The sequence below is a fragment of the Mycteria americana genome, chromosome 1, assembly GCF_035582795.1.
Source record: "Mycteria americana isolate JAX WOST 10 ecotype Jacksonville Zoo and Gardens chromosome 1, USCA_MyAme_1.0, whole genome shotgun sequence".
Classification (NCBI taxonomy): domain Eukaryota; kingdom Metazoa; phylum Chordata; class Aves; order Ciconiiformes; family Ciconiidae; genus Mycteria; species Mycteria americana.
The window spans coordinates 4,963,871-4,986,014 of NC_134365.1; the positions used below are offsets into that span (position 1 = coordinate 4,963,871).

Below are 22,144 nucleotides of genomic sequence, written 5' to 3' on the forward strand. Positions count from 1 at the left end.
TGGGGCCAGACTCCAGAGCACTTTTGGCTAGTTCTGGTCCTTCAAGCAGCAGCAAGCTGGGTGCTGAAGGCTTCCAAAACTTCCAAAACCCTGCTTGCTTACAATCAGAAATGACCAACACGCTCAAGCGATAATGGATAATGAAAACCTCAGCTGGGGTCCCATACCACCTACAAGCTGTGATGGTAGAGGATGGCCAGCTCCTCAAACTGTAGGATAAGGAGAAAGTCAGACTGTGTTCTCCGTCTTGAAAACCCAGATGCGCACCATAGGGGCAGGATGAAACGAATCATTCTTTGATATTCAAGCACTTTCCAAACAGGAGAACAGGTATCAGGAGAAAACAAACAGATCCGGGTACAGTGCTGTGTACAGAAATGAACTAATATCAAGCTTGACTGAAAAAGTTGATTAAATTAGTTTAATTTAAAAGCCCAAACAAACCCTGAAGGAGGTTCTTTGTTTATTGCTTTTTACCGACAGCACACGTTACTGAAGAAGCACCATGTGGGCATGAAATATTTATTCATTAAATCTTTCATAAAGCTCCACACTATTGGTTTCACTCAGGATATATTTATAACTTGTCAAAGTCCACAAAAATCACTGCTTTTCTTTCCCTCACCTCCATCCCCCTCCAGACTGTTTATAAAAGGATTAGGCTTTCAGTTTTCGTTGCAATAAGCCCGATCCTCAGCTCCATTGCGGCTTGTACGCAAAGTGCCGCTTCTTTAATTGTAACAGGTTACTTGTAGTTAAAATAGTTCAGCCTGCCCTGTACCACCCAAAAGGGACCGTGACAGTGCTGCAAACCATACTGCTGCTTCACCGTGTTCCTGCCACGGGAATGGCAACATCATTCATTTACGGAGGAAGGCACCATGCACCGGTAGCAATACATGGAAATAAAAGTCAGGACAGACAGTCCACCCAAGCAAGGGAAAAGCATTCAGAAAGTGCATTCATTTCAGTATTGGTATGTCTGAGTCATTTGTTATCAAACCTCACTCCATCGGTGAAACCCGTTCTTGAACCCTTCCTTGGCTGTCAGCCAACCGCCAGATTAAACCCATGCTCCAAGTTGGGTTAATAACACACCAGTGTAAACAGTGCTATATTATCCTCAGTGTTAGCTGTAAACCTATGCAGTATTGTTTTACTATAGTTTTACTGACTACATAGCTCAGTCCAGTACAGGAATGAGGACAGGTTATACTTAAAAATGAAAGTACTTTCCCCCCCCGTAAGTGTGCCAAAATCCAGGATTTGCATTAGGACTGTGAGGGGACGATTGCATCAGTGAAACTGTCACCTCTCTAAGAAGTTGCACCGATACCTAATCTGGGTGCGAGCCAAATCTAATTTCCCCAAATAATCCTGAGCAATAAAAAAAGCACCCCAAAACGGATGCTGAGCAGGCACTTTAGGGGCACTGCAGGGTCCCGCGTAATTTTGGTGGCCATAGTCACTGCATGCATCCCTGCCTCGTTGGACCACGGGCTGTCTGGTCAGGCCTGCTCCTGTTTCCCTTACTCCATTTGTTTGTGAGAATAAATAAATATAAATACAGCATAAGCAGATGTCGTTGTCCCTGGAAACTAGGCTTGCTGGGTATGTTTCTGCTGAAACGGCTTCTTACTGGAAAATTAGGTTTTGATTAAAGTGTGTTCTTTTCTTGCTTTTAATAAACAGAGCCTGCTTCATGTGCAAGCTTTGGGCTTTTTTTTCACTGGAAACCTAAACCATCTTGCACAGCTTTGGTTTTTCAAATGCCTGACCCCCAGCAAGGGTTCCCCAGGCACAAGAGCACCTCATGGGGCATTGAGGAGAAGACATCTCAGGATGACTCCACAAGGAGAGACCAGACCCTCGTGAGAGAAAGTCTTAACCCAGACAAAAGGGCAAGGAGAGACCAGCACTCACATATAAATCCCATAAGGCACTGCTGCAACTCAAGACAACGTTTTGGGTATTTAATCCCAGAAACAACTGTCCTGACATTTCTGAGGGGAAAAACAATGACTTTTTTCCAGAGGAAAATATTGATGAGAACAAAGCAGAGGCTTCGCATTTATCATTTTTGGGAAGGTGAAAAATACCTTTTCTAAGCCAGTTCCACCAAAAACTCAATTGAGAAGCACAAAGAGTGACCCCAGCCGATGGGGCTTCACCCCAGGGGAAATCTTCCCCTTAGCAGAGAGCCTGACAGTACCCCATGGCCACATACCTAAACCACGGGGTCACTGCAGAACCAAGGCTGGGAGCCTCGTGGTAGGTACGTTCCCTCAGGACCACCTCCACTGCCCTCCCAAAAAACTTGAAACAAAAGGACCTATGTTTAACCAAACATTGATTTTTTCCCCTCGATAGCCTCCATCACTCACAGCGGTGCCAGCTAAAGCCAGAGCAGCGCACACCTCGCATTTCCCATTCACACAGTCTTTCTTTGTCTGAGTTTCACAACAGAAACACCAGGATAAATCATTTACTCTCGAGTCCACCTTACAAACCTGTCAGCATCTCATCCCTGCAAGCTTCTCTGCAACTACACCTCTAAACCTGAAAAATTATATTAAAAGGAAAATCAAATCAGAAAAGGTTGACCTCAAGCCCAGCAGACCTGGAGATACTCAAAAACTCTGCATTTGATAAAGTCTACAACTCGAACTTTTTGCAAAGCCTGTCCCACTGGCCAGGCTGTGCCACATTTGCACGTAGCTCAACAATTACTTACATTCCCAAAAGACACGTGGGGGCCTGTTACACTCAGTTTACCCCAAAAGGGCCTCACTTGGCAATATTAAGTCTTTTGAAAGTAACTAAAGCCAGCACCACATGCAAAAGATTTGCAGTTTCACACAATAGTGAAAAGACCATTTTCCCTATCAAGACAACATTACCCTGATGCTGCAGGAGCAATGGGCTAACTCTTGAATTTTCACATCCCAGACTGAGCGATCTGAGTCATGTCAAGGAAGGAAAGGAAAAACTACTGTGGGTGCTGTAATGAAAAAATGTTCTTCTCAGGAGCGAGTCTGCAAGGGGCTACGTGGGGCTGGCGGGGAGATGCCAAGCCACAATACGCTCCAGCAATTTCCAGCTGCTGCAAGCCCCCAAGAGACATCAGAGTCAACTGACATGGGTCCTACCAGGGCACATTTCAGCCCAAACACCCCCAGCTCTTCAGCCAAAGCTGGCATTATTTTTACCTCCCCTCCTCTCTTCCCCTCTGCCGTCATTAGGAGTGCAAAGAAAAAAAATGTTATTTTTTATACGCTCGTTAAGCATAATCTGCTAAATGTTCTATGCCAATGCATAAAGCTGCCTACTATGCTAATAGAATATTTAATTGACATTTATTTGCTGACTAGTTATTTATGCTAACGTCACCCCTCCATAATTAATAGTCTGCTAAAGTTGACTTGAAAAGCACACATAAAACACTGTACTAGGAGTCATTTGCAGTATTTAAAATAAAGAAATTCTGCAATCTATTTACATTAGGTTAGACTAAACTTGGTTTTGATGGAACAAGAGGATAAGGATCGGGCAAAGAAGATATAAAATTAAAAAATCTATATACTACTTCAGAAATATCCACAGTCTTTGACAGTACAACCTGCCAAAGAGATTTCTGAGTTTCATTTTACTTGGCTCGAGGGCCCAGTTCTTAGCTGATGTAAAACAGCATAAGCTCAGTGAATGCCTACTGATTTTCTTCAGCCTCAAGCTCTTAGGAAGTAATATTTCAGGTGAGCCTTCAGTGAAAGAGCTAAACCGGGGCCAGATCTGCTCTCAATTATACCAGTAGAAAAGCAAACTCATCTCAGATAAGCCAGTGGAGGCGAGCCAACTCCTCACAAAGATAAAAGGAGAAGTTCACCCCGCCCATCTGATTCCCCTACCTGCACTATTATCATGGACCTGCAGGCATAGTTTAAGTTTTATTTCCTCTGGGATGAGATTACCAGGGGAAAGTTGGCTTCGGTTAAAAAAAAACATCTGTGATCGCATTTTCTGAGAGAGAAGCTCTGGAAGCCTTCATCTATTTTCAGAAACATTATCTCTGTGTCACTCTCTGAAGAACCTGTGGACAAGATTTGCGGACACAAGCAATCTCCAAGAACGATGCTGAAACGCAAGTGTATGGGCCACATCACCACCACACCCAGCTGTGTCCCTCAAAAAAGCCTCCTGTGCACCTAGGGAGTCTTGAATGACACCAAATCCACACCCCAAGCAGAAAGTGACTGCTCAAGGCTTGCTCTTCTCTTTGCTCCTGCCTCACCTTCTCCCCTTACTGCTCCTCTTGCCATCTCCTGCACCCCATTTTCTCTCAATCCCACTACTTTCTGCTGTAGTCCAGTCCCACCATCTGTTCTAACCACTACATCCATCAATGATTTCACTTGAGCACTAACAAAATGGAAAAATTGGCTCAAAGTTAACTTATTTCTTCCATCTATCTATTCATCTATCTGACATCTTGCACACAAATCAGCTGTGCAATACAGCCAACCACCTTTTGACTATGCAGAATCCGGTGAGTCCATAAGTTTTGACATGGCCAACCAGATCCACTTCTCCCCTCCCCTACACCAGTGATCTCAAACAGCAGGATTTGGCTTTGTGATAGATTCAGATAATGGTAAAAAAAAAAAATAAAAAGGGAAAAAAAAAAGTTGTCATTTGAAGGCAACCCGGTTTGCTGTGGCACAAGTTTTATCTCAGTTTTCATCCATACCCTGCCCAGAATCAGATCCAGCACTTTGAGTGAAATTCTCCTCCTTTGGCCTGGTTCTAGGACAAAAGTTAACCTGACGCAAGTGAAACAAAAACCTATTTCAAATAGTGACCAAATCACAGAATCGTATAGGTTGGAAAAGACCTTTAAGATCATTGAGTCCAACCGTAAAATTATGATGTTCACCTTCACAGAAAGTCTAGGCAGGCAAAATGCTTTATGTCCACCACTCTTTAATGGCATATTTCACTTGATGAAGCTCAGCACCATTCAAGAGGGACTCACTTCACCCCAGGATCAGGCTTTTCAGCTTTAATCCTCCTTATATTGGTGTAACAGAGAAGTAAAGGCTGCTTTCCGACACATAATTGCAGTACAATTGATCACCTTGATCACCAAATCCAGGTATAGATGGTGTTCAGAGGTTTTTCCCATCTGTACCGGTTCATTGTAAAATCAAAATATAGACCTGGTTCTGCCCTCGCTGTATTTCTGTACATCTCCAGTCTCCTCCACTTCTGGTTTACACTGCAAGCAGACTCAAGCTCGCTGTGCGGATCTACACACAGAAATGCCCTATTTGAATTTCCATCTGTCAATAACATTAAAGCAGAACCACCGCGGCAATTACAAGTGTACACAATAATCTTGTCGACCAGTGTCTCTAGCCCATCCCAGAATGCATTAAGATAGTGCCAGGAGAGATTCGGCTCTGTTGGCTCAGCTGTAAATCTGCAATCTGTACAAAAACACCCAAGTGTCAATCAAAAGACGTTCCTGCTCTCTGCGTGGTTCACAATGCATAATTTAGCTACTACGCTTGTTAGGTTCTCCATGCTGCTCTTCTACCCGATGGTAAATGTGTTCATGAACCCAACTGTCATCAACAAAGGAAAACAGCACATGGAAATCACAGGCTAAATGAGGCAAGAGACCTCTTTTCCTTTCACAGTTAAAGGAATTTCTAGTAAGGGAAAGTTTAGTTAGACTTTAATTTTTAACGTTCAATGGGTAAAACATCCCAAGGGATGGAGGATGTTGAAAAACAACCGCATCAGCTCTGCGCTGAGGAGGACAGTGCTTGGGTAAGGCATAGGAGGGGATAAAGGCTACCCCTGTTTCCATGCAGGCTAATAGGGGAAATTTTAACTAACTGATGGAAAGTCTATGTCACATCCCACCCCTACAGTGCAGAAAACAAATCCTACTATACCACCACAGCCCTGCCACTGTCAATGAACTTTGAAGCAGGTTGTCCTTCCTCATCTCAATTACAATTGCTGAGGGGCCTTGTCAGAAAGGATGAAAATTTCACACTCAGCTACATCAGGCAGTAGCTACCCACTGCTCTACACCACAGTTAATATGCAATAAAAAAGAAATCTCTGTCCCAGGACGTGACTTTAGAGCTGATCAGTGCCAAAGCTACAGACCATAAGGACAGCTTCACACTTGCCTCAGCTAGTTCATGAATAAACATCCAATTCATTCAAATGAGTTCTATATTAACTAATTTAAATAATTTTCATTTTGCTTTGAATGGTAAACAGATCTATTCTGCCAGGATAGTTGAGTTTGCAATTCAAATTACACACCGATTTGTAATGAGAAAAATATAATTAATGGCAAAGCTTGAAGTAACTACAATTTTACTCCTTTGATTTCCTTCAGGGAAGGAGGGGGTGGAGGGTGAAGCTCACAGGCACACATGCACTCACACCGCCCTTTCATAAGCCAATACATTTTATTGCAAACTCAAGTATTTGGCTTGAGCAGTCCTGTTCTAGTGCATTGCACCATAGTGTCATGGGAGGACGTAACATGACTTGACATTATACTCGCAGGCCCCATGATGCAATACTAACGTCACCCAATAAATAATCATGTAACAGTCTGTAAATTAAATTACTTCCTTCTATTGGGGTCATAAACAGTAATTATTTGGCAGCTGCCCCTTAAAAGCTCTGTGTGTGCTGAACATTAAATCAAGCTCTATTCATTTGCTAAACTGAACTGGCCCGTTTTTTCACATCTCTCTCCCATCTAATGAAATTCTTCGTCCTATCACTCTGTACCATTCTTGTCTGGCATCACATTTATAAGATGAGAGCCGATCAGTCTGATCTTATCCGTAAGCAGAAACAGAGCATTGTCCCAGTGCTGGTATTTTGCCCATTAAACAAGTCCTTCTTGGCAGATCTGCTTTTTAACCAAAGCCCTCAGCTCCTGATTAAAATCAAACCCTAATGACAGATAACTGGCCCTGGTCATGCTGTTTGCATGGTCTTGCCAACAGATACCCTCATTGTAATCCAGATGTGCCGAATCAGGCTCTTAGAAAATGGGTCCATGCAATTTGAAGCTGGCTTTCGTTTCTTCCAATGGTTTGACAACAAAATAGTGTGCAATGCCAAAAAGGTAAAAAACCTCCACAGAGTTCATAGAGAACACCATTTTCTCTATAACCAATGCAAAGTCTGATCCTGCAGGCTTCACCAGATAAAACTCGCAGCACTCCAATGAAGTTTGGCTCGTTAAGATACATTCACTGATCAGCCAAGCAATTAAGCACCGGACAAACTCCAAACATCCACGTACAGTAAGTCTAGTACTCATAAACTACCTTTAAAAGCTGGCCAGAGCTCAGTTCTCCCTACAGCAGATGAGGGCACTCTTGAAAATCCAGCCTCTTCTTTGTGGTGTCCCAATGGGAGCTACAATCTTTGAAAGCCACCCATGACCACAGGCTGGACCCTGCAGGCAAACACCCAGAGGAGCTCTGCGATTTATGAGCACGTTTAGGACCTCTCTCTTTTCCAAGTGAGAGAAGTCCTGAAGGCTCAAATCCTCCTGGGCATTTTAGATGCCTCATTCCAAAATACAACTCAAGCTCTTAAATGCTTAAATCTCTTTTGAAATTACAATCTATGCATTTAATTTATTCTTCTGAAAGCTATACTCAGACATATTCAATAGAGTTTATTCACTGAGAATAGGAGTGGAAAAAAAACCAAACCAAAACAGGGCAGTTGCCCAAATTTAAGACCCTGGCATACAGTTCATGACCCAGCCACAGGAGAAAGGAGGTATGACACACTGCACATTTGCAGTCATTCAAGCAAGACAATTCACACGAAGTAGCCACAACCCAAAGAGCAGATTCCAACATTTCCATGAAAAGCAGTTGCCTCTGGTTACAAAACAATCGTTATTTTCTATTAAGACAGTCGATAAGATCTCTCACCCCTTGACCCTGGCATGTTGAGATTTAGTTTACGGCACTGTACACCTTTCTGGTAACATTGATTATAATCCACATAATAAAAGGTAGTTTAAGAGACCAATAAAATAAAACACCTAACCCCTCTCACATCGGCTTGATTTACTAGTGCTAAGCCAACAGATTTCTCAACCATATTTGTCATCAAGAATTCTTTTTTTTTTAGGCAATCAATCCTCTGTTTACTCAAAAGACACAGACCAGAACAAAGAGATAAGCTTAGCTCAGAGTTCGGCATACACAAGGCAAGAATGTCAGCTCTGATTTAAAGATCGTGTCTACAGCTCACTTCAGTGGGAGGTCAGGCAGCACCTACACCCGGAAAAATCACACGTGGCACACAAACGGCATGTACACTTTTTTCGATGGTCACATGCAACAGAAAGTAAAAGAATAACTTCAGCAGCAGAATCCTTAAATGAGACTTTTCTTAAATGCATGTACAAGCTGGAGGCTAAATATTCATCTCTTCTTCCCTTGATCCAGAATAAATGGGATATATGGTAAGAATACATACGAGTAACAGTGACAAGTATGCCTCTGCTTGGAGCTACACAGTGGTAAGGATACACAGCTGTTCCATTGCTGTACACAGCCAAAAAAACACCATTTTTTTTCTTACACACTGGGGATCAAATTGTATTATTAGCAAACTGTTCCACACGGCCCATTGGGTAATCTAGAGCTCTTGCATTCAGCTTTTGTGCACCTAATAGCTGATAATCAGGACATGTCCTAACCTATGATGACCAAATTTTGCTGCCTTTAATCACTGGCACTAAAAGCTGCAAGAATCTGGCAATGGAAGGTTTTAAACTTTCAGGGCAAAACGCTTGAGTGCACAGCCAACTTCTGGTTTGGGTTACACCCAAAGTGATCTTGCTTATTTTAGTTTATTCTCAATCTGAATTTCATTCTTCCTTCCTACAAGAACAGGATAATTTTCTCCCCTAACTGAAAATCACATCTTTACAACTTAGCAGTAAGTTTCCTTTTTAAAACAGTTTCCTATAGAATGGCCTTCTGTTGTTACCAACCAGGGCAAAAACGCCTTTGCTAGAGGCCGACTGGCAAACCGAATCACCCATTGACCTGTGGAGACCTGACCCTGACTGCATCACCCAACACCAGCTGAGGATCTGGAGTACCCATTCCAGATGGACTGGAAGTCTGGAGATTAACCACCAGCCCAATAGCAGAGCATGACCCTAACAAAACACACAGAACTCACCATCTGGAGGCATCAGGACCTTGTTATTCTGTGTACACCAGCCAACGGGGTGAAGATCTGCTGTCATCACGTCACACCAGAAATCCGCCCTGCGGTCATCTCCATAGCCGCAGTAACGAAGCAGTAAGAGCTGTCCACATGTTGTAATGATGGTAGCCACCCAATATGTGTCCGGATTGCTCTTGTTGGCCACTTCTAATTTCATTCCTGGTTGGAAACTGCTTTGAAGGCTGATTTCAACCTTACAAAATGAGAAAGGCATGGTGTTACCTTTTCTTCTTTGAAGGAAGACCCCCCTCCCCAGCTAAGCAAGGTAACGCAGCCCTTAAAGAGCAGCTCTGGGATAGGACACAAGTTGATTGTGCTCCTTAATCCAACGACCTCCTTCACAATCTGTCTGGGCAGGACCATTCCTACTTCACTGGCATATACTCCATCATGCAAGGTCCCACATGCTCCAAAGAGGCTGTCCAGCAGTGGTAACCTCAGGTGCACTACATCTAAGAGAGGACTGGTACCCATCTTTGCATCATAAATCTCACTAATGCCTGGGAGAAAAGCAGTATAACTCCAATGAGGTTGCATTTCCCACTGCACAGCTCCATCAGGCAAATCAGAGGACACATGGGAGGTAGGGCAGGTACTAAGCACCTCTAGGAGTTAAGCCCAACTGTAATAATTAGTCCTACAACACCACTGAAGCACCTCTTGAGGCTTGACAAGCATCAAGGGCTGAATGCTGTACCAGGCAGACCAAGGAAAGTGTTTCCATTAAATCCATCCCCAGCAGCTCAAGCCTCAACTGATTCGCTCTCCCAGCACCCTAGTAAATAAGGCATGACCCACTGCTGAAAGAAGCAAATGGTTTGGGTCGCTGTCCTGCCACCTGATGGAGATGTCACTTTCATTTATCTCATCGGTGACAGGTCACATGTAACTTCCCTTAGGACACTGGAGATGCCAGTGCATCTCTTCTAGGACACTGCAGGGACTGCTGTTAAACACTAGGGCCTGCTGTGGGCACATCATAACGTATCTTCCAAGGGCCAGTGGGATGTCTCTAGCTGCTGTTGATAAAGAACAGGTGAATGCTGGTTCACTGGTTCAGGTGCCAGCTTTGTCTTCAGAAAACCATCCAAAACGTAGCCTGTTACCCCCTATGAGATGCTTAAGGACAGGTTCTTACAGGTTTCTTAGTACTTTATCTCCTACTGAAACCAGAGAGATTATAAAGTCGGTTTAAGCCTGACTCTGATTAACGTCTCATTTAAATGACAGGTTAAAATGCTTCTTTTACTCACGAAGATAAATATAATATGGTCTGCTTGGCCACCTGAGGACTTCTCAGACTTGGGGATGCCAAGTTGCAGAGAAAACACTGAGCTCCTCTGGGATGTCAGTACTATTCCCTCACTCATCCCACTCCAGCTCATGACATGAGTGCTGCCCAGTCAAAGCCATTTATTATTTGCAGATTACAACACTCCACATGCCTTTACTTGTGCGGGCACTTCCATCAGCATTAATGCCTGGAGTCACAGAATAGTTGAGGTTGGAAGGAACCTCTGGAGATAGTCTAAGATTGAAGAAGGTCTGTGACATTTACTACTTAGTCGTAAGATAGGATCTTAGATCTTCTGATGCTAAGGGTCCTCATTAGTAATGCAGGATACATGTTCATTTGTATTTTTCCTCCTTGTGCTCACCATAAGCAAAGACCAAAGTGGTATTCTGGAAGCAAGGGACTTGGGACTGGAAATCACAAGAAGAGGGGAATCAAACAGACAGATAGTATAACCTTCTCTGACAGCTTTCAGGTTCCTAGCCAACCCAGACTGTGAAGCAGAGTGGCTAAGGATGGCTCCCAGCACTAACTTGCCTCGCATCGACAGTCCTAGGATTTAGGTGCTGTGAGACACTGCAGTCAGCAGGATGAGGTGGGCATCTCCACACACCTAAAGACATCCTTAAGGGCTTGATGAAACACAAAACTTTCACCTGGATCTGGTATTTGGGTCAGGGCCCAGAGCAGAACCCTGGAACAAAATGCTCTCTCTAGACAGCTGATGGACCAAGGATAAACTCTACAATAAAACTTTGGCATTGCCCTGTAATACTCCAGTATAGAGAATTGCCAACCTTCGTCCTGCAATACTCTACTGTTGTTAAAATGGAAGCAAATAGGGGGTGGAGGATTGTGTTATTTTTTTCAGATGTAGATGGAAGAGAGGCTTTTCATCACTGCATCTCCTTACCCCTTCAAAACAAGCCAAGAAACCACCAGGAGACAAAGGTGGTTTAACGGTGTGGATGTAGTCATCCAAACAGAGACTTCTCTTAAAGTAGCAAGAAGTTCTTCAGGAAGCTTTCTCACTGCAGTACAACTACACTGTTCCCAAAGGACATCTCTGCCACCAAACAGACTCAGTGTAAAGCAGCCCAGAGCGTCACAGCTAAAACCCCTCTCTTCATGCTGAAGATATCCACATCCTCCAGAGCACGCAGACCAGCCAAGTGAAGCTGGGAGCAGAGGAGCCGACCAATAAGCGGCTGTAGCAGAACGGGCTACAGTTCTGATGAGGCAGGTAGGAGGATGAGCAGCACCATCCTCAGAGGACTTGCAGTTGAGGACAGAGAACCACCATGATTGGTCATGGCTTGACTCAGATGAAGGCATCACAACACCTTCCCACTGGGCCCCAACATCTCTGACAGCAGAGTCTTGTGGTTGGATGACAAAGATGTCCCAGAAAAATCTACCGATGTGGCCACATGTGCACGCCCTTGACTGTGATGAAGAACTCATACATCAGCTTAATTTCTGTCCCATGTCTTCATGTGACATCACACACATGTGACATGACACACGTGGAGCTGAATAGAAGAGGTTAAACAACTGGTGGTGGATGGAGAAGCTGGTCCCAGACAACAATATCCTTGACTGTGATGGGCTCTGCTTGGAGACAGAGTCCTTTTTTCAAAGCATGCTCTGATCTTCTTCATCAATCAAGATATCAGAGACTTCAAATGCTACTTGCACTAACACGGACCACAGCCACAGACCATACTGTAACTCCTATGGCTGTCTATATGAGCCATGTTCACCCAGGAAAAGCATCACCTACCCAAGCACTTGGTTCTCATGCTCCTGAGACAGCATCTCCAGGCAGGAGGCTGAGAGATGGTTTCCTATGGGCCATGCTGGGCTCTAGTGCTGAGTGACCCTGCTAGTCAGTAACCCATGCATTAAGAGGACAGCTTTGGAGAAATAAGGCACTCTTGTGAGATGAATCTCTATGGGTTGGGATGGACAGCAATGAATTAACAAGGAGAAGGAAAAATAGATGAAGAGAAAGAAATTAGTGCATTAGAAGCAAAAGTAGAGCACTATAAGCTCTCAAAAATGGAAAATTTGAACCCAAGGCAGAGGATAAGGCAGTAGCATAGACACAGCGCTGCGAGCGTGACTGCAGATGATGCAAACACACCAAGTTCACCTAACACCAGCTGGGGGGCCATTCCTACGCAGGTTGCCGCATGCACAGAGGGATGATTTCTCCCCAAAATGGTCAGACCCCACTTCAGTTCTCCAGGGACCCCTGAAAACAAGAAGAGGGAACGCACGCAATGCCAGCAAAGCTCAGACGAAGCACGTACGTGTTTGAAGGAGGTGTGGGGAGCAGCACTGGCTCCTGTTTCTTCCAGGAACTCGTCCCAGTTGAAGTCTGCGTCCTCAATGCTGGAGCCCTCATCTGTTCAAAAGAAAAAAAGAAACAGAAAGAAAAGCAGCCTAAAACACAGCCAAAGAAGGCAAAAGTTGTGTCAAAGAGTTCAGGTTGAGAGTAGCAACCAGTATAAACATCAACACAAGGGAAAACAGAAAGCTTGTTTTAAAGATCTGTGCTTACCTAGTTTGACTGACTCCTACTACGCTTTCAGCAGACTTTGGGACTTTAGCAGCCAACACTTTGAAAACAGAAATGGCTCTGCTCTCACAGCAGTGGGGGAACAAACCCGTCACACTGCAGCCGGCACTTGTGCTCTTTTATTTTGTATTTGATGACTCTCTTGCTGCAAGGGAGGTGGCTGTGTGTCCACTATCACAAGGGTTCAATGGCCTTGCTCATGCCCCAAAATCAGGTCACCCGGCACTATTAATTACAGCAGTGCCCCGGTGACAATATTAGAAGTTGCTTCTGTTGGCTGAGCAGTGTGTAGAGCAAACACCCCAACCCTCGGGGCCGGGGAGCCCCACATTCAGCCCTGCCACCCTTCCTCTCCTTCCTCAGCATCCCTCCACCCAGAAATCTCAGCCGAGGCCCCCATGCCTCCTTCTTCCCCCAAGACTACAGCTGCTTTCCCCCAAATCCCCCAGCACCCCTCACCAGACCACTATTGCCTTCTTGCTCCCTGCACTTGTCCTTGCCCCATTTCAGATCTGGGGCTCTGCATCATGCCTCCCCCATCTGCACCATTGCCCCACACGATCCTTCCCCAGGGTGAAGGACTTGACATTACTACTCTTTATTATTTTTTTTTTATAACTGCGCTGAGTAGAGCAGAGCTGGGGCCTCAAACCATTGCTGAAACACACACCGCAATAATTAAAAATAAATCTTCTTTCACTTACAGAAAATCAGCCAAATCTGATTGTTTTCATTTTGTTCCCAAGCAATCTCGCAAACCCAGTTTCATCCCCAGAGCAAAAATATTTACAGTCTAGCAATGAGCTCTTTGCAATAAGCATTTATCAGCCAAACTCTGCGAGACCCTTACCTGCCCAAACATTCATCAGCATGGTCATGATGTAATTAAAGTGACTCATGACAAACTGAATTAAGAAAACTCCCCAGACAGTTTTATGAAGAAAACGGCAGGGTTAATTTATTGCAATTATTGCTACAGGTCTCCAGTTTTCAGGACCAGAAAATTATGTTGTGCAATGGGAATCTCCCATTATTAAAAGTGGAAGACATAGGTTTTATTTGCTGCCTGTGGAGCCAGACATACATAGGTGAGGGGAAAAAAGTGGATCAGAAGAGGGTTTTTGAGACAGAGCTGGTGGAGGGTAAAGATCTGTCTGGGAATTCAAAGAGGAGCGCTGAGCTGTCATCACTGTTAAACACTGCGCACCGCTGCATCAAGTCTAAGGTCTGACTCCTTGCCTTAAACTCAATTAACCTGCTTAAATATGAAGATGTAAATCAACATTTACTCCCACGATAAAGTGGCTACCAGATGACTTTTCAACTCAGCAAGACAAGAAATAACCCAACTCCATGATTACAACCTGAAAATAGACAAATTCAATGTAGAATAAGGGATGGGCCTTGTTTTGTTCCTTGCAATCATTGCAAAAACCTCCAGGCATACAGGCTGACTCCGTTTGAGATATTTGACCCAAAATGAGGGGTTTGTTCATTCTTGACTGAAAGATAAGCCACAGCTTAACCACAAGGTAGGAGCTTGGTGCAAAAATTGCTAAGAGTTTCCTTCATCTGTGTCATGCAGACAGGCAACTTAGATGATCAGGGAAATTTTTCAGCCTTAATGTCTGCAACCCTGTGGAGTTAATGTTTTAGAGAAGAGCCAGGTCCAGAGATTTCAAAGGCTGAGCTTCTAAAAAAAGTATGGTAGTCCACGAGTAGATGGGCAGATATGGTTATCCATCCCAGGCTTAAAATTACTCCGATGCTTAAGGAACTTTCCACCCTGAGCACAACCAACCCCATCCCACTAAAAGTCAGCAACATCTGGCATGAAAAGCAAGAGGTGAAAAGCTAAAAGTGCCTGGTTGCTCCCCGCTTCTGCGTCCAGCTGCGCTTGTGCTATTGGGATGGGCTGCTCAACAACCCCAAGGACATCTTCACCTCAGGACACCTGACACGGACAGGACATTTCCAGGTCAGCCCTGGGCTCTCTTTTCTGCTCAGATACTTCTACTTCAGAGCACGAGGCACTTCCCTCAGCCCACAATGCTCTCTGTATATTCTCAGTTTTTATTACTGCTTCTTGCTTTAAGCTGCTGGGTGAGTCCAGACAAGTATCTCCTTTTCTCCAGCCTTCCTCAGTAGTCTTATGGGAAGGAGTCATTCCATAGAGCCGTAGAAGCAGGGATTTTTAGGCAGTTCAGTATATAACCTCCAGCCCTTGCAGGGAGCAATGTCTCCCGGGTGACAAAATCTTCTCCAGAATTTGCCAACAGGACGTTAATTATGTTAGCATTACAGATGCTAGTTATGGATGCAACAAGTCCTCCTGTACTTCATAATCTTATTACCCGTGTCCTACTCTGCCACGTGCCAACACAGAGAGAATCACTAGCCCCACTGTTCCCGCAGCCACACCGGCAGGTTCATTCACATGCAGTCCAGCAACACTCACAACAGCACCCGTTTAAAAAAATATCACCCATATCACTCCTTTCTAAACCCAAATAGAGAGGGGTTTAGACCCCAGGGGGAGGCAGCGTGAGAGCTGCAGCCTTCCCTCCCTGTCAATTCATTTCTCTCTGACACATCGCAAGTCTGACTCCTTTACCGTGTTTTATCTGCAGACTTTATCAGGAAATTACTTTTACAAGGTCTGTAAAAATAATGTCAGAGTACTCATTTATCACGGTATCAGTGTTTTATTTTGCTTCATTTTATCACAAAGGATTTTGAAGGGATTGTAAGCTTCCAAAGTGTTCTTTTATGGACTTTGTTCCCATCTAGAAATGTGGCAGGGGAGCAGAGACAGCATGGCCCAGGGATGAGACCAGCCCAAGGGACCCAACCCCATCCATACATGTAACGGGGCTGTACACAAATATCCTCATCCATCAGAAAAGCCCTACTGCTGGGGAGAAGAGGACATCTCTTGTTGATCTCTCTCAATTGCCTGGAGATCCCCCCATTAAAATGCAGATAGAGAAATGCAAAGTCTTTCTTAATGTACAACAACGAAGATTGTGCCCACTTGAGAAGCAGTTATCACAAAGCCGATCTGTTCGTCGCTCCTCAAGACACGCGCTCCAAGAACAAAGTCCTGGCTCTGCTGGAGAGCTGCAAAACCCCAGGTGCCAGCATTTCACAGAGCACCCTGCGAGATGACAAATTTGGCACCAGGCCTATTCTACATATCATCTCCCTTTCCAATTATTGGTACTTAGGCCCAGTGCTCTTTCTCAATGAAAGGCTGGCTAGCCTACAATACCGTGATGTATAAACAAGCCCAGGATGGCAAATAAAATCAACAAGTCATTATCTGTGAGCCTCTCAATGGCTTTAAAGTGCTCATGCATTGACACTATAAAAATGCAACTGTTCCAGCTGTTAACAGCCTCCCGGGATGTTTGGCTACGGGAAATAAAGGGGATAAAAGACCCAAAACCTGTGGCTCCAGAAACACAGATTTTTCCCAGGCTTCACTGAAGGGGAACATATTTGTGGCAAATTGCTTAGCCATCTTATTTATAGCACATAGATACATTCATGACTTTTTCAGCGCACAGAGAACCGAAATGCTTTAGCAGTTAACATACTAAGTGAGGCGGGGGGGGACAGGACCTGATCAACCACAAATCTCTGGCATGGCCTTGGGAGAGTCACCAAGATCCATACCCCAAAGAAATGTAGGTACCACAGGCCATTTCTTCTCATTCCAAAACCAATGTCTATGGTTGGCCAACTGAATCTCATCCTATAGGCTCCTGCCTCTCTCCCATGGATATAAATGGATCCAATGGTGCGTAGATCAGGCTGCAGGTGTCCACCCTGGAAATGTCTGAATTAGAGGACGTGAATCCCACCTTGAGAGAGGGGTCTGCATCATGTGAGCAACAAGGATTGAGATGTTGCCTCTGCTCCAGCCAGGGTTAGCTTTCTTCATCCTCAGTGGGGAGAAACAGGCAGCTGCAGATGGCAACTCAACCCAAAGGCAACCCAGGACCTGTGTTAAAATGGGATGACTTGCTTTCTGGAGCTCTGTCTTTCTCTCCACTGGTGATACAGGCAGCATCAGATGACTAGGTTTTGCAAGGTGTTTTAAGACACCTCAGCTCCAGATTCAGATGTTTAACTCTAGAGGACCCAAAGCAGTCATCTCTCTGAGTCACGCTATAGAAGGGAGGCTCTTTCTCCTCCACATCTATGGGAGAACCCAGGGGAATATTTATGTTCTTACCTAAGGTAACATAAAGAGTGTCCTGCTTCCCTTAGGTGGGATGAATCCAGGTTTCTCATCACCACCTCTCCATACCTACACATCCTCCCCTTCACAGAGACAGTGCACTTCGCCTCCTCCTGGATGCCTAGAGACATCCATTAGATGAGGGCAACCATGTGTGACACTTCCCCCCGGGTAAGTTTCTATCATGAAACTATTTCTGGTTCAGCGGTTTACTTGAGACAAACATGGTTTCTAAGCAGTTAGTACACTGCATCTTTCTTCCATAAGCATGTCCAACTTCCCTTTGAAGCCATCTGAAACAACCACAACCACTGCATATACCATGGAAAAAACCCAAAACTTTGGCTAGGCTAACAACCCCACAGCACAGGCAAGTTTCCACCTCTCTGTGTCCCACCTAACATGCAGAGCTTAAGAGCCCAGTTGAACCTCTAAGCATCGTGGCAAGACCAACTGGACTACCCCACATCTCAAACACGTTTTCAGTGCAACAGAGTCAGTTTGCATTTTTTATAGGACATCCCTCTCATTTTTCTCTACCCCTGCTGACCTCTTGAAAGCCCACCTGCATTTCCATCTCAACTGCACAAGCATAAAGCAGTTGCTTGCTGAGAGCTGCCCAGGTGGGCACTGGCAACCTGCAGGCCAAATGTGCCACCCTTGTTGATTACTTTCATGGCAAAAGTTGTAGAAGATGGTTGCATGGCACAAAGGGGCTGTGCAAAACAGCTCATCCTCACTCTAAAAAGCTTACAAAGTCACCTCAAGGACCACAGCTCATAGTTTAACTGGCATGGTCTTACATTGCTGTGAGTCTTCCCCCCCCAACTCATTAGTGAACGTGGCAAAGATTCAAAGGCCGGTCACAGCTTTCCAATGGGTGGTGTCCAGGGAAATAGGAAAATCACTGAGTCACTATGAGAAGTGAAGAAACTAAAGGCTGGCTGGCCAAATTTCTTAGGTGCTGTGGGAGAAACAGTGAAGAGTGGACCAAAGACACAGCTTTGCAAAGGACTTCAGCACAGCACTGACCAATAAAGCACAAACAGCACCACTGGAGAGAAAAGATGCAAAAGACACTGAAGGCAAAGTATGCAGAGTTTTTAAGCAGTCACCCCAACACTGCTACTGTTGCATTCGAGTAGTTTTGAATCAGTGATTCACCACTCGTGAGGGTGAATATTTCCATGAAAGGAGACTGTAGGCAGCCCTTTAGGAGGCCCAGCTGCAAGCACAGACTTTCATCTGCCACATCTCAGGATCCTTTTGTCAAGAATAGCTCTTACAGAAACGCAAGCAAGTTCTGGAAAAGCATTCAAGCATATGAGCACCAACACAAGTACCACAATGCAAAAACCAAACCCTTTTGTACAGATTAACTGACTGATAGCTCAGTGTTGCTCTCCACGAGTTCATCAGTTGAGCTCTCCCATGCAAACACAGAGCAAGGATGAAGTTACAAGTTATAGCTGGGCCAAATTAACAACGAAGTGCCACTGGGAGAGGTCCCATTCCCACCAGCATGTGCTCTGGCCCTCCCTCTTCCTCCAGCCAATTGTCCTGGTTTCGGCTGGGATAGAGTTAATTTTCTTCCTAGTAGCTGCTATAGTGCTGTGGTTTGGGTTTAGTATGAGAATAATGTTGATAACACACTGATGATTTAGTTGTCGCTAAGCAGTGCTTACACTGGTCAAGGACTTTTCAGTTTCCCATGCTCTGCTGGGTGCACAAGAAGCTGGGAGGGGGCACAGCCAGGAAACTGGCCCAAGGGCTATTCCATACCATATGGCGTCATGCTCAGTATAGAAACTGGGGGGAGCTGGCCGGGGGGGCAGCAATGGCTGCTCGGGGACTGGCTGGGCATCGATCAGCGGGTGGCGAGCAATTGCATTGTGCATCACTTGTTTTGTATATTCTTTTATCACCATTATGATTATTATTTTCTCTTCCTCTGCTGTCCTATTAAACTGTCTTTATCTCAACCCACTGGCTTTACTTTTTTTTTTCCCCGATTCTCTCCCCCATCCCACTGGGGTTGGGGAGAGGGTGAGCGAGCAGCTGTGTTGTGCTTAGTTGCCGACTGGGGTTAAGCCACGACACCAGTTCAACTCACAAAGATGGCAGAAAATTACTCACTTTTTTTTTTTTTTCTGGATTACCTTTCTGTTGGGCTAGCGAGTTGATTGACTCAGCCCAGGGTGTGATGGGCAGCAGAGGTGGTGCAAGAGAAGAGATGGTATAAAGAGGGGTCTCCCATTTTGGTATCAGAAAGAAAGTAGATTGGGTCTAGCCATAATGTCGAACTTCACCATAAGATACAGTCTCCTCCTGTTAAGGCTAGATATGGGAAGTCAAAGCACCTAATTCCAGCAGAAATCACCAGAAGCTAGCACTTATTTTTCTCTGTCTACCATGATGATGCCCAAATTTAGCGCAGTGAATCCTCATCTTTAAGTGCTCATCCCAGAGCATTAGAGAGCATCGAGTCATACCCATGAGCGCAAGGACAATATGAGACCAGATCTCCACTGGCTGATCTAATGTCTTGTGAAGCCCTCTCACCTGAAGCACTCAAAAAAATTGTGAAGGAAATGAGGGTGAAGGTCAAAACAAAGGAGAATTGCTGTAATTTCTGAATGTTCATTTCCTCTCTTTAACCACAAAACTCCAACAAAACAAAAAAGGGTGGGGAAACTGGTAGAACACAATATAATGTCCTGGGAAAAGTTTTCCATTGCTTTTTGCTCAAATTTTGAATAGCTGCTACGTACTGTAGAAGAGATCCAGAAGAAGAAAAGCTCAAACTTCCCAACCCATCAACCATGGGACAAAGTCCAATCTGTAAGCCTCAAAAAAGGCCTTCAAGATGTACAACCATTCCCAGTGCTGCCCTGGCAACACGGCTGTCCCCACCTCTACTGGTGATCAGCTGGAGAGCTGTAACAGTGAAGACAACCCATGGGGGTGAGGGAGAGCTCACCTGAATCAAACTGGTCCTTGTTGCCATTGGCCGGGCTCTGACCCTTCTCTGGGGAGAGATGCTGGGTCTCTTGCATGGTGGCGATGAAAGACGCCCTTGTCTCCATGGTTCAGAGGAAGAGGCTTTGCCTTCCTAATTCATCCTGCAGCCAGGAGCGCCTAGAGGACAAGCTAAAAGGAAAAGAAAAAAACAATGAGTGATTTGTTCTACCTACAACAGCCCATCCCCTCAGCCTTTCCTAATGGTTTTCAAGTTATCCCATGTTGATTGTAATCCTTCGATCCTGCTCTCTCCTGCAAGGTGAAGCTAGAGTTGGATGAGGAACCACAACGAAGGACTTTAGTGGCAATAATATCATAACAGCAGTAACAAAAATAATAACAACAGAGAAGATAATGAGGTAATAAACAGCATCCACAGGATTCACATCTCAAAGTTCAGTCCAGCTCCCTGTACTACCAACAGAGGGAAGGACCAGCCCATAAGGTGGCACAACCCATGCCAAAAAAAAAAAAAAGGGCAGGAAAGGCCAACTCAGCCATCCTCCATCAAGTCCAGCCCTTGACTTCCAACTTTTTGATGGCTAACACTGTGTGAGACATTATCTCACTCCACAAATATTCAACCTACCAAAGGGGGAGATTTGTGATAACAAAACAGGAAACACTGAAGGGAAAATACTTGGGAGAGACTGGAATAACTCTAAAAAAATAAAGTTCAGCATGCAAAATGCAGATATTCTAATGAAATAGTGCTGGCTGCAACTGTTTTTTGAATGAAGACTGACCTAAGGTAACTGTACCAGTTAGTACCATGCAGGGTAGCGAATATTAACTCAGGTGTAGATTGGGTTATGTTGGCAGAGGAGATTCTTCTAGATGGAATAACCATAGTAAATACGAAGTGGAATAAAAACACACAGAGATGAAAAATGATATGTGAAAGGGAATACAGACTGACTAGATCTTGAATCAGACACCAAACTAAATGAGAACTGTATTTCTAGCTACAGTAAGCCACCAGACAAGCAGTACCCAGAGATACACCTTTAGGAGTAGATTAAAAAGAACTCCAAAGTGAGCTTTTCAGTAAAACTCTCTGAGGTGGTGATGAATTACGAGGTTTCAAAGGAGGACTGAAAAAGAGAAGCCAAGGGCTCGGGTTATGGGCACAGAGGGAACCAGCTATTCACACAAGATATGCTAAAGCAAAGACAGATAATAGGGAAGTGTGTGTCCAGAATATACAATGTGGGGGACTGGTCCGGCTTATTAGTGGATGCCTCCAAGACCTGCATGACAGAGAGGACTATGCTGGCAGCACCGACACCAAATGCTCTGCAAGAAGCGTGACTAAAAGTAGGAAAAAAGTTTACTGCCAGAGGCCAGGCAAAGCAGGAGGTAATAAGATTGTAAAAATATTATGGGATTTTTTCAACTTTTACTACTCAGGAGGCATATTCAGGAAGACCAGATATGGTGGCTATAAAATAGAAAGAGGGACAGTGTTCTGTCATAGATTTTTCATTCCCAGTTTTTAAGGTTGTTCCAATGAAAATTACGAGGAAGAAACGGACATGCGTGAGCAGTTATAAGAGGAACTGAAAAAGATGAGGAGCATGTCAATTGTAAGCGTGATATCCATTAACTGAACCATGGTGGGACCGTCTGCTGGAGCAATCACAACAGCATCGTGGTGACTGCGATTACACCATGCTAAAACCACGGGTGTTTCACA

At 44.6% G+C, this 22,144-nt stretch overlaps 1 protein-coding gene across 1 annotated transcript in view; it reads right to left on the bottom strand.

Moving 5' to 3' along the window:
- Positions 1 to 20,573, bottom strand: part of SFMBT2 (Scm like with four mbt domains 2) — a 101,130-nt gene extending 80,557 nt beyond the window's left edge. The window contains exons 1-3 of the mRNA XM_075491515.1: positions 20,408 to 20,573; positions 12,913 to 13,007; positions 9,256 to 9,496 (exon numbers count right to left, since the gene is read on the bottom strand). Of these exons, the coding sequence (XP_075347630.1) occupies positions 9,256 to 9,496; positions 12,913 to 13,007; positions 20,408 to 20,513 (442 nt within the window). The 5' untranslated portion in view covers positions 20,514 to 20,573. The remainder of the gene's footprint in view (positions 1 to 9,255; positions 9,497 to 12,912; positions 13,008 to 20,407) is intronic.
- Positions 20,574 to 22,144: the final 1,571 nt, after the last annotated feature.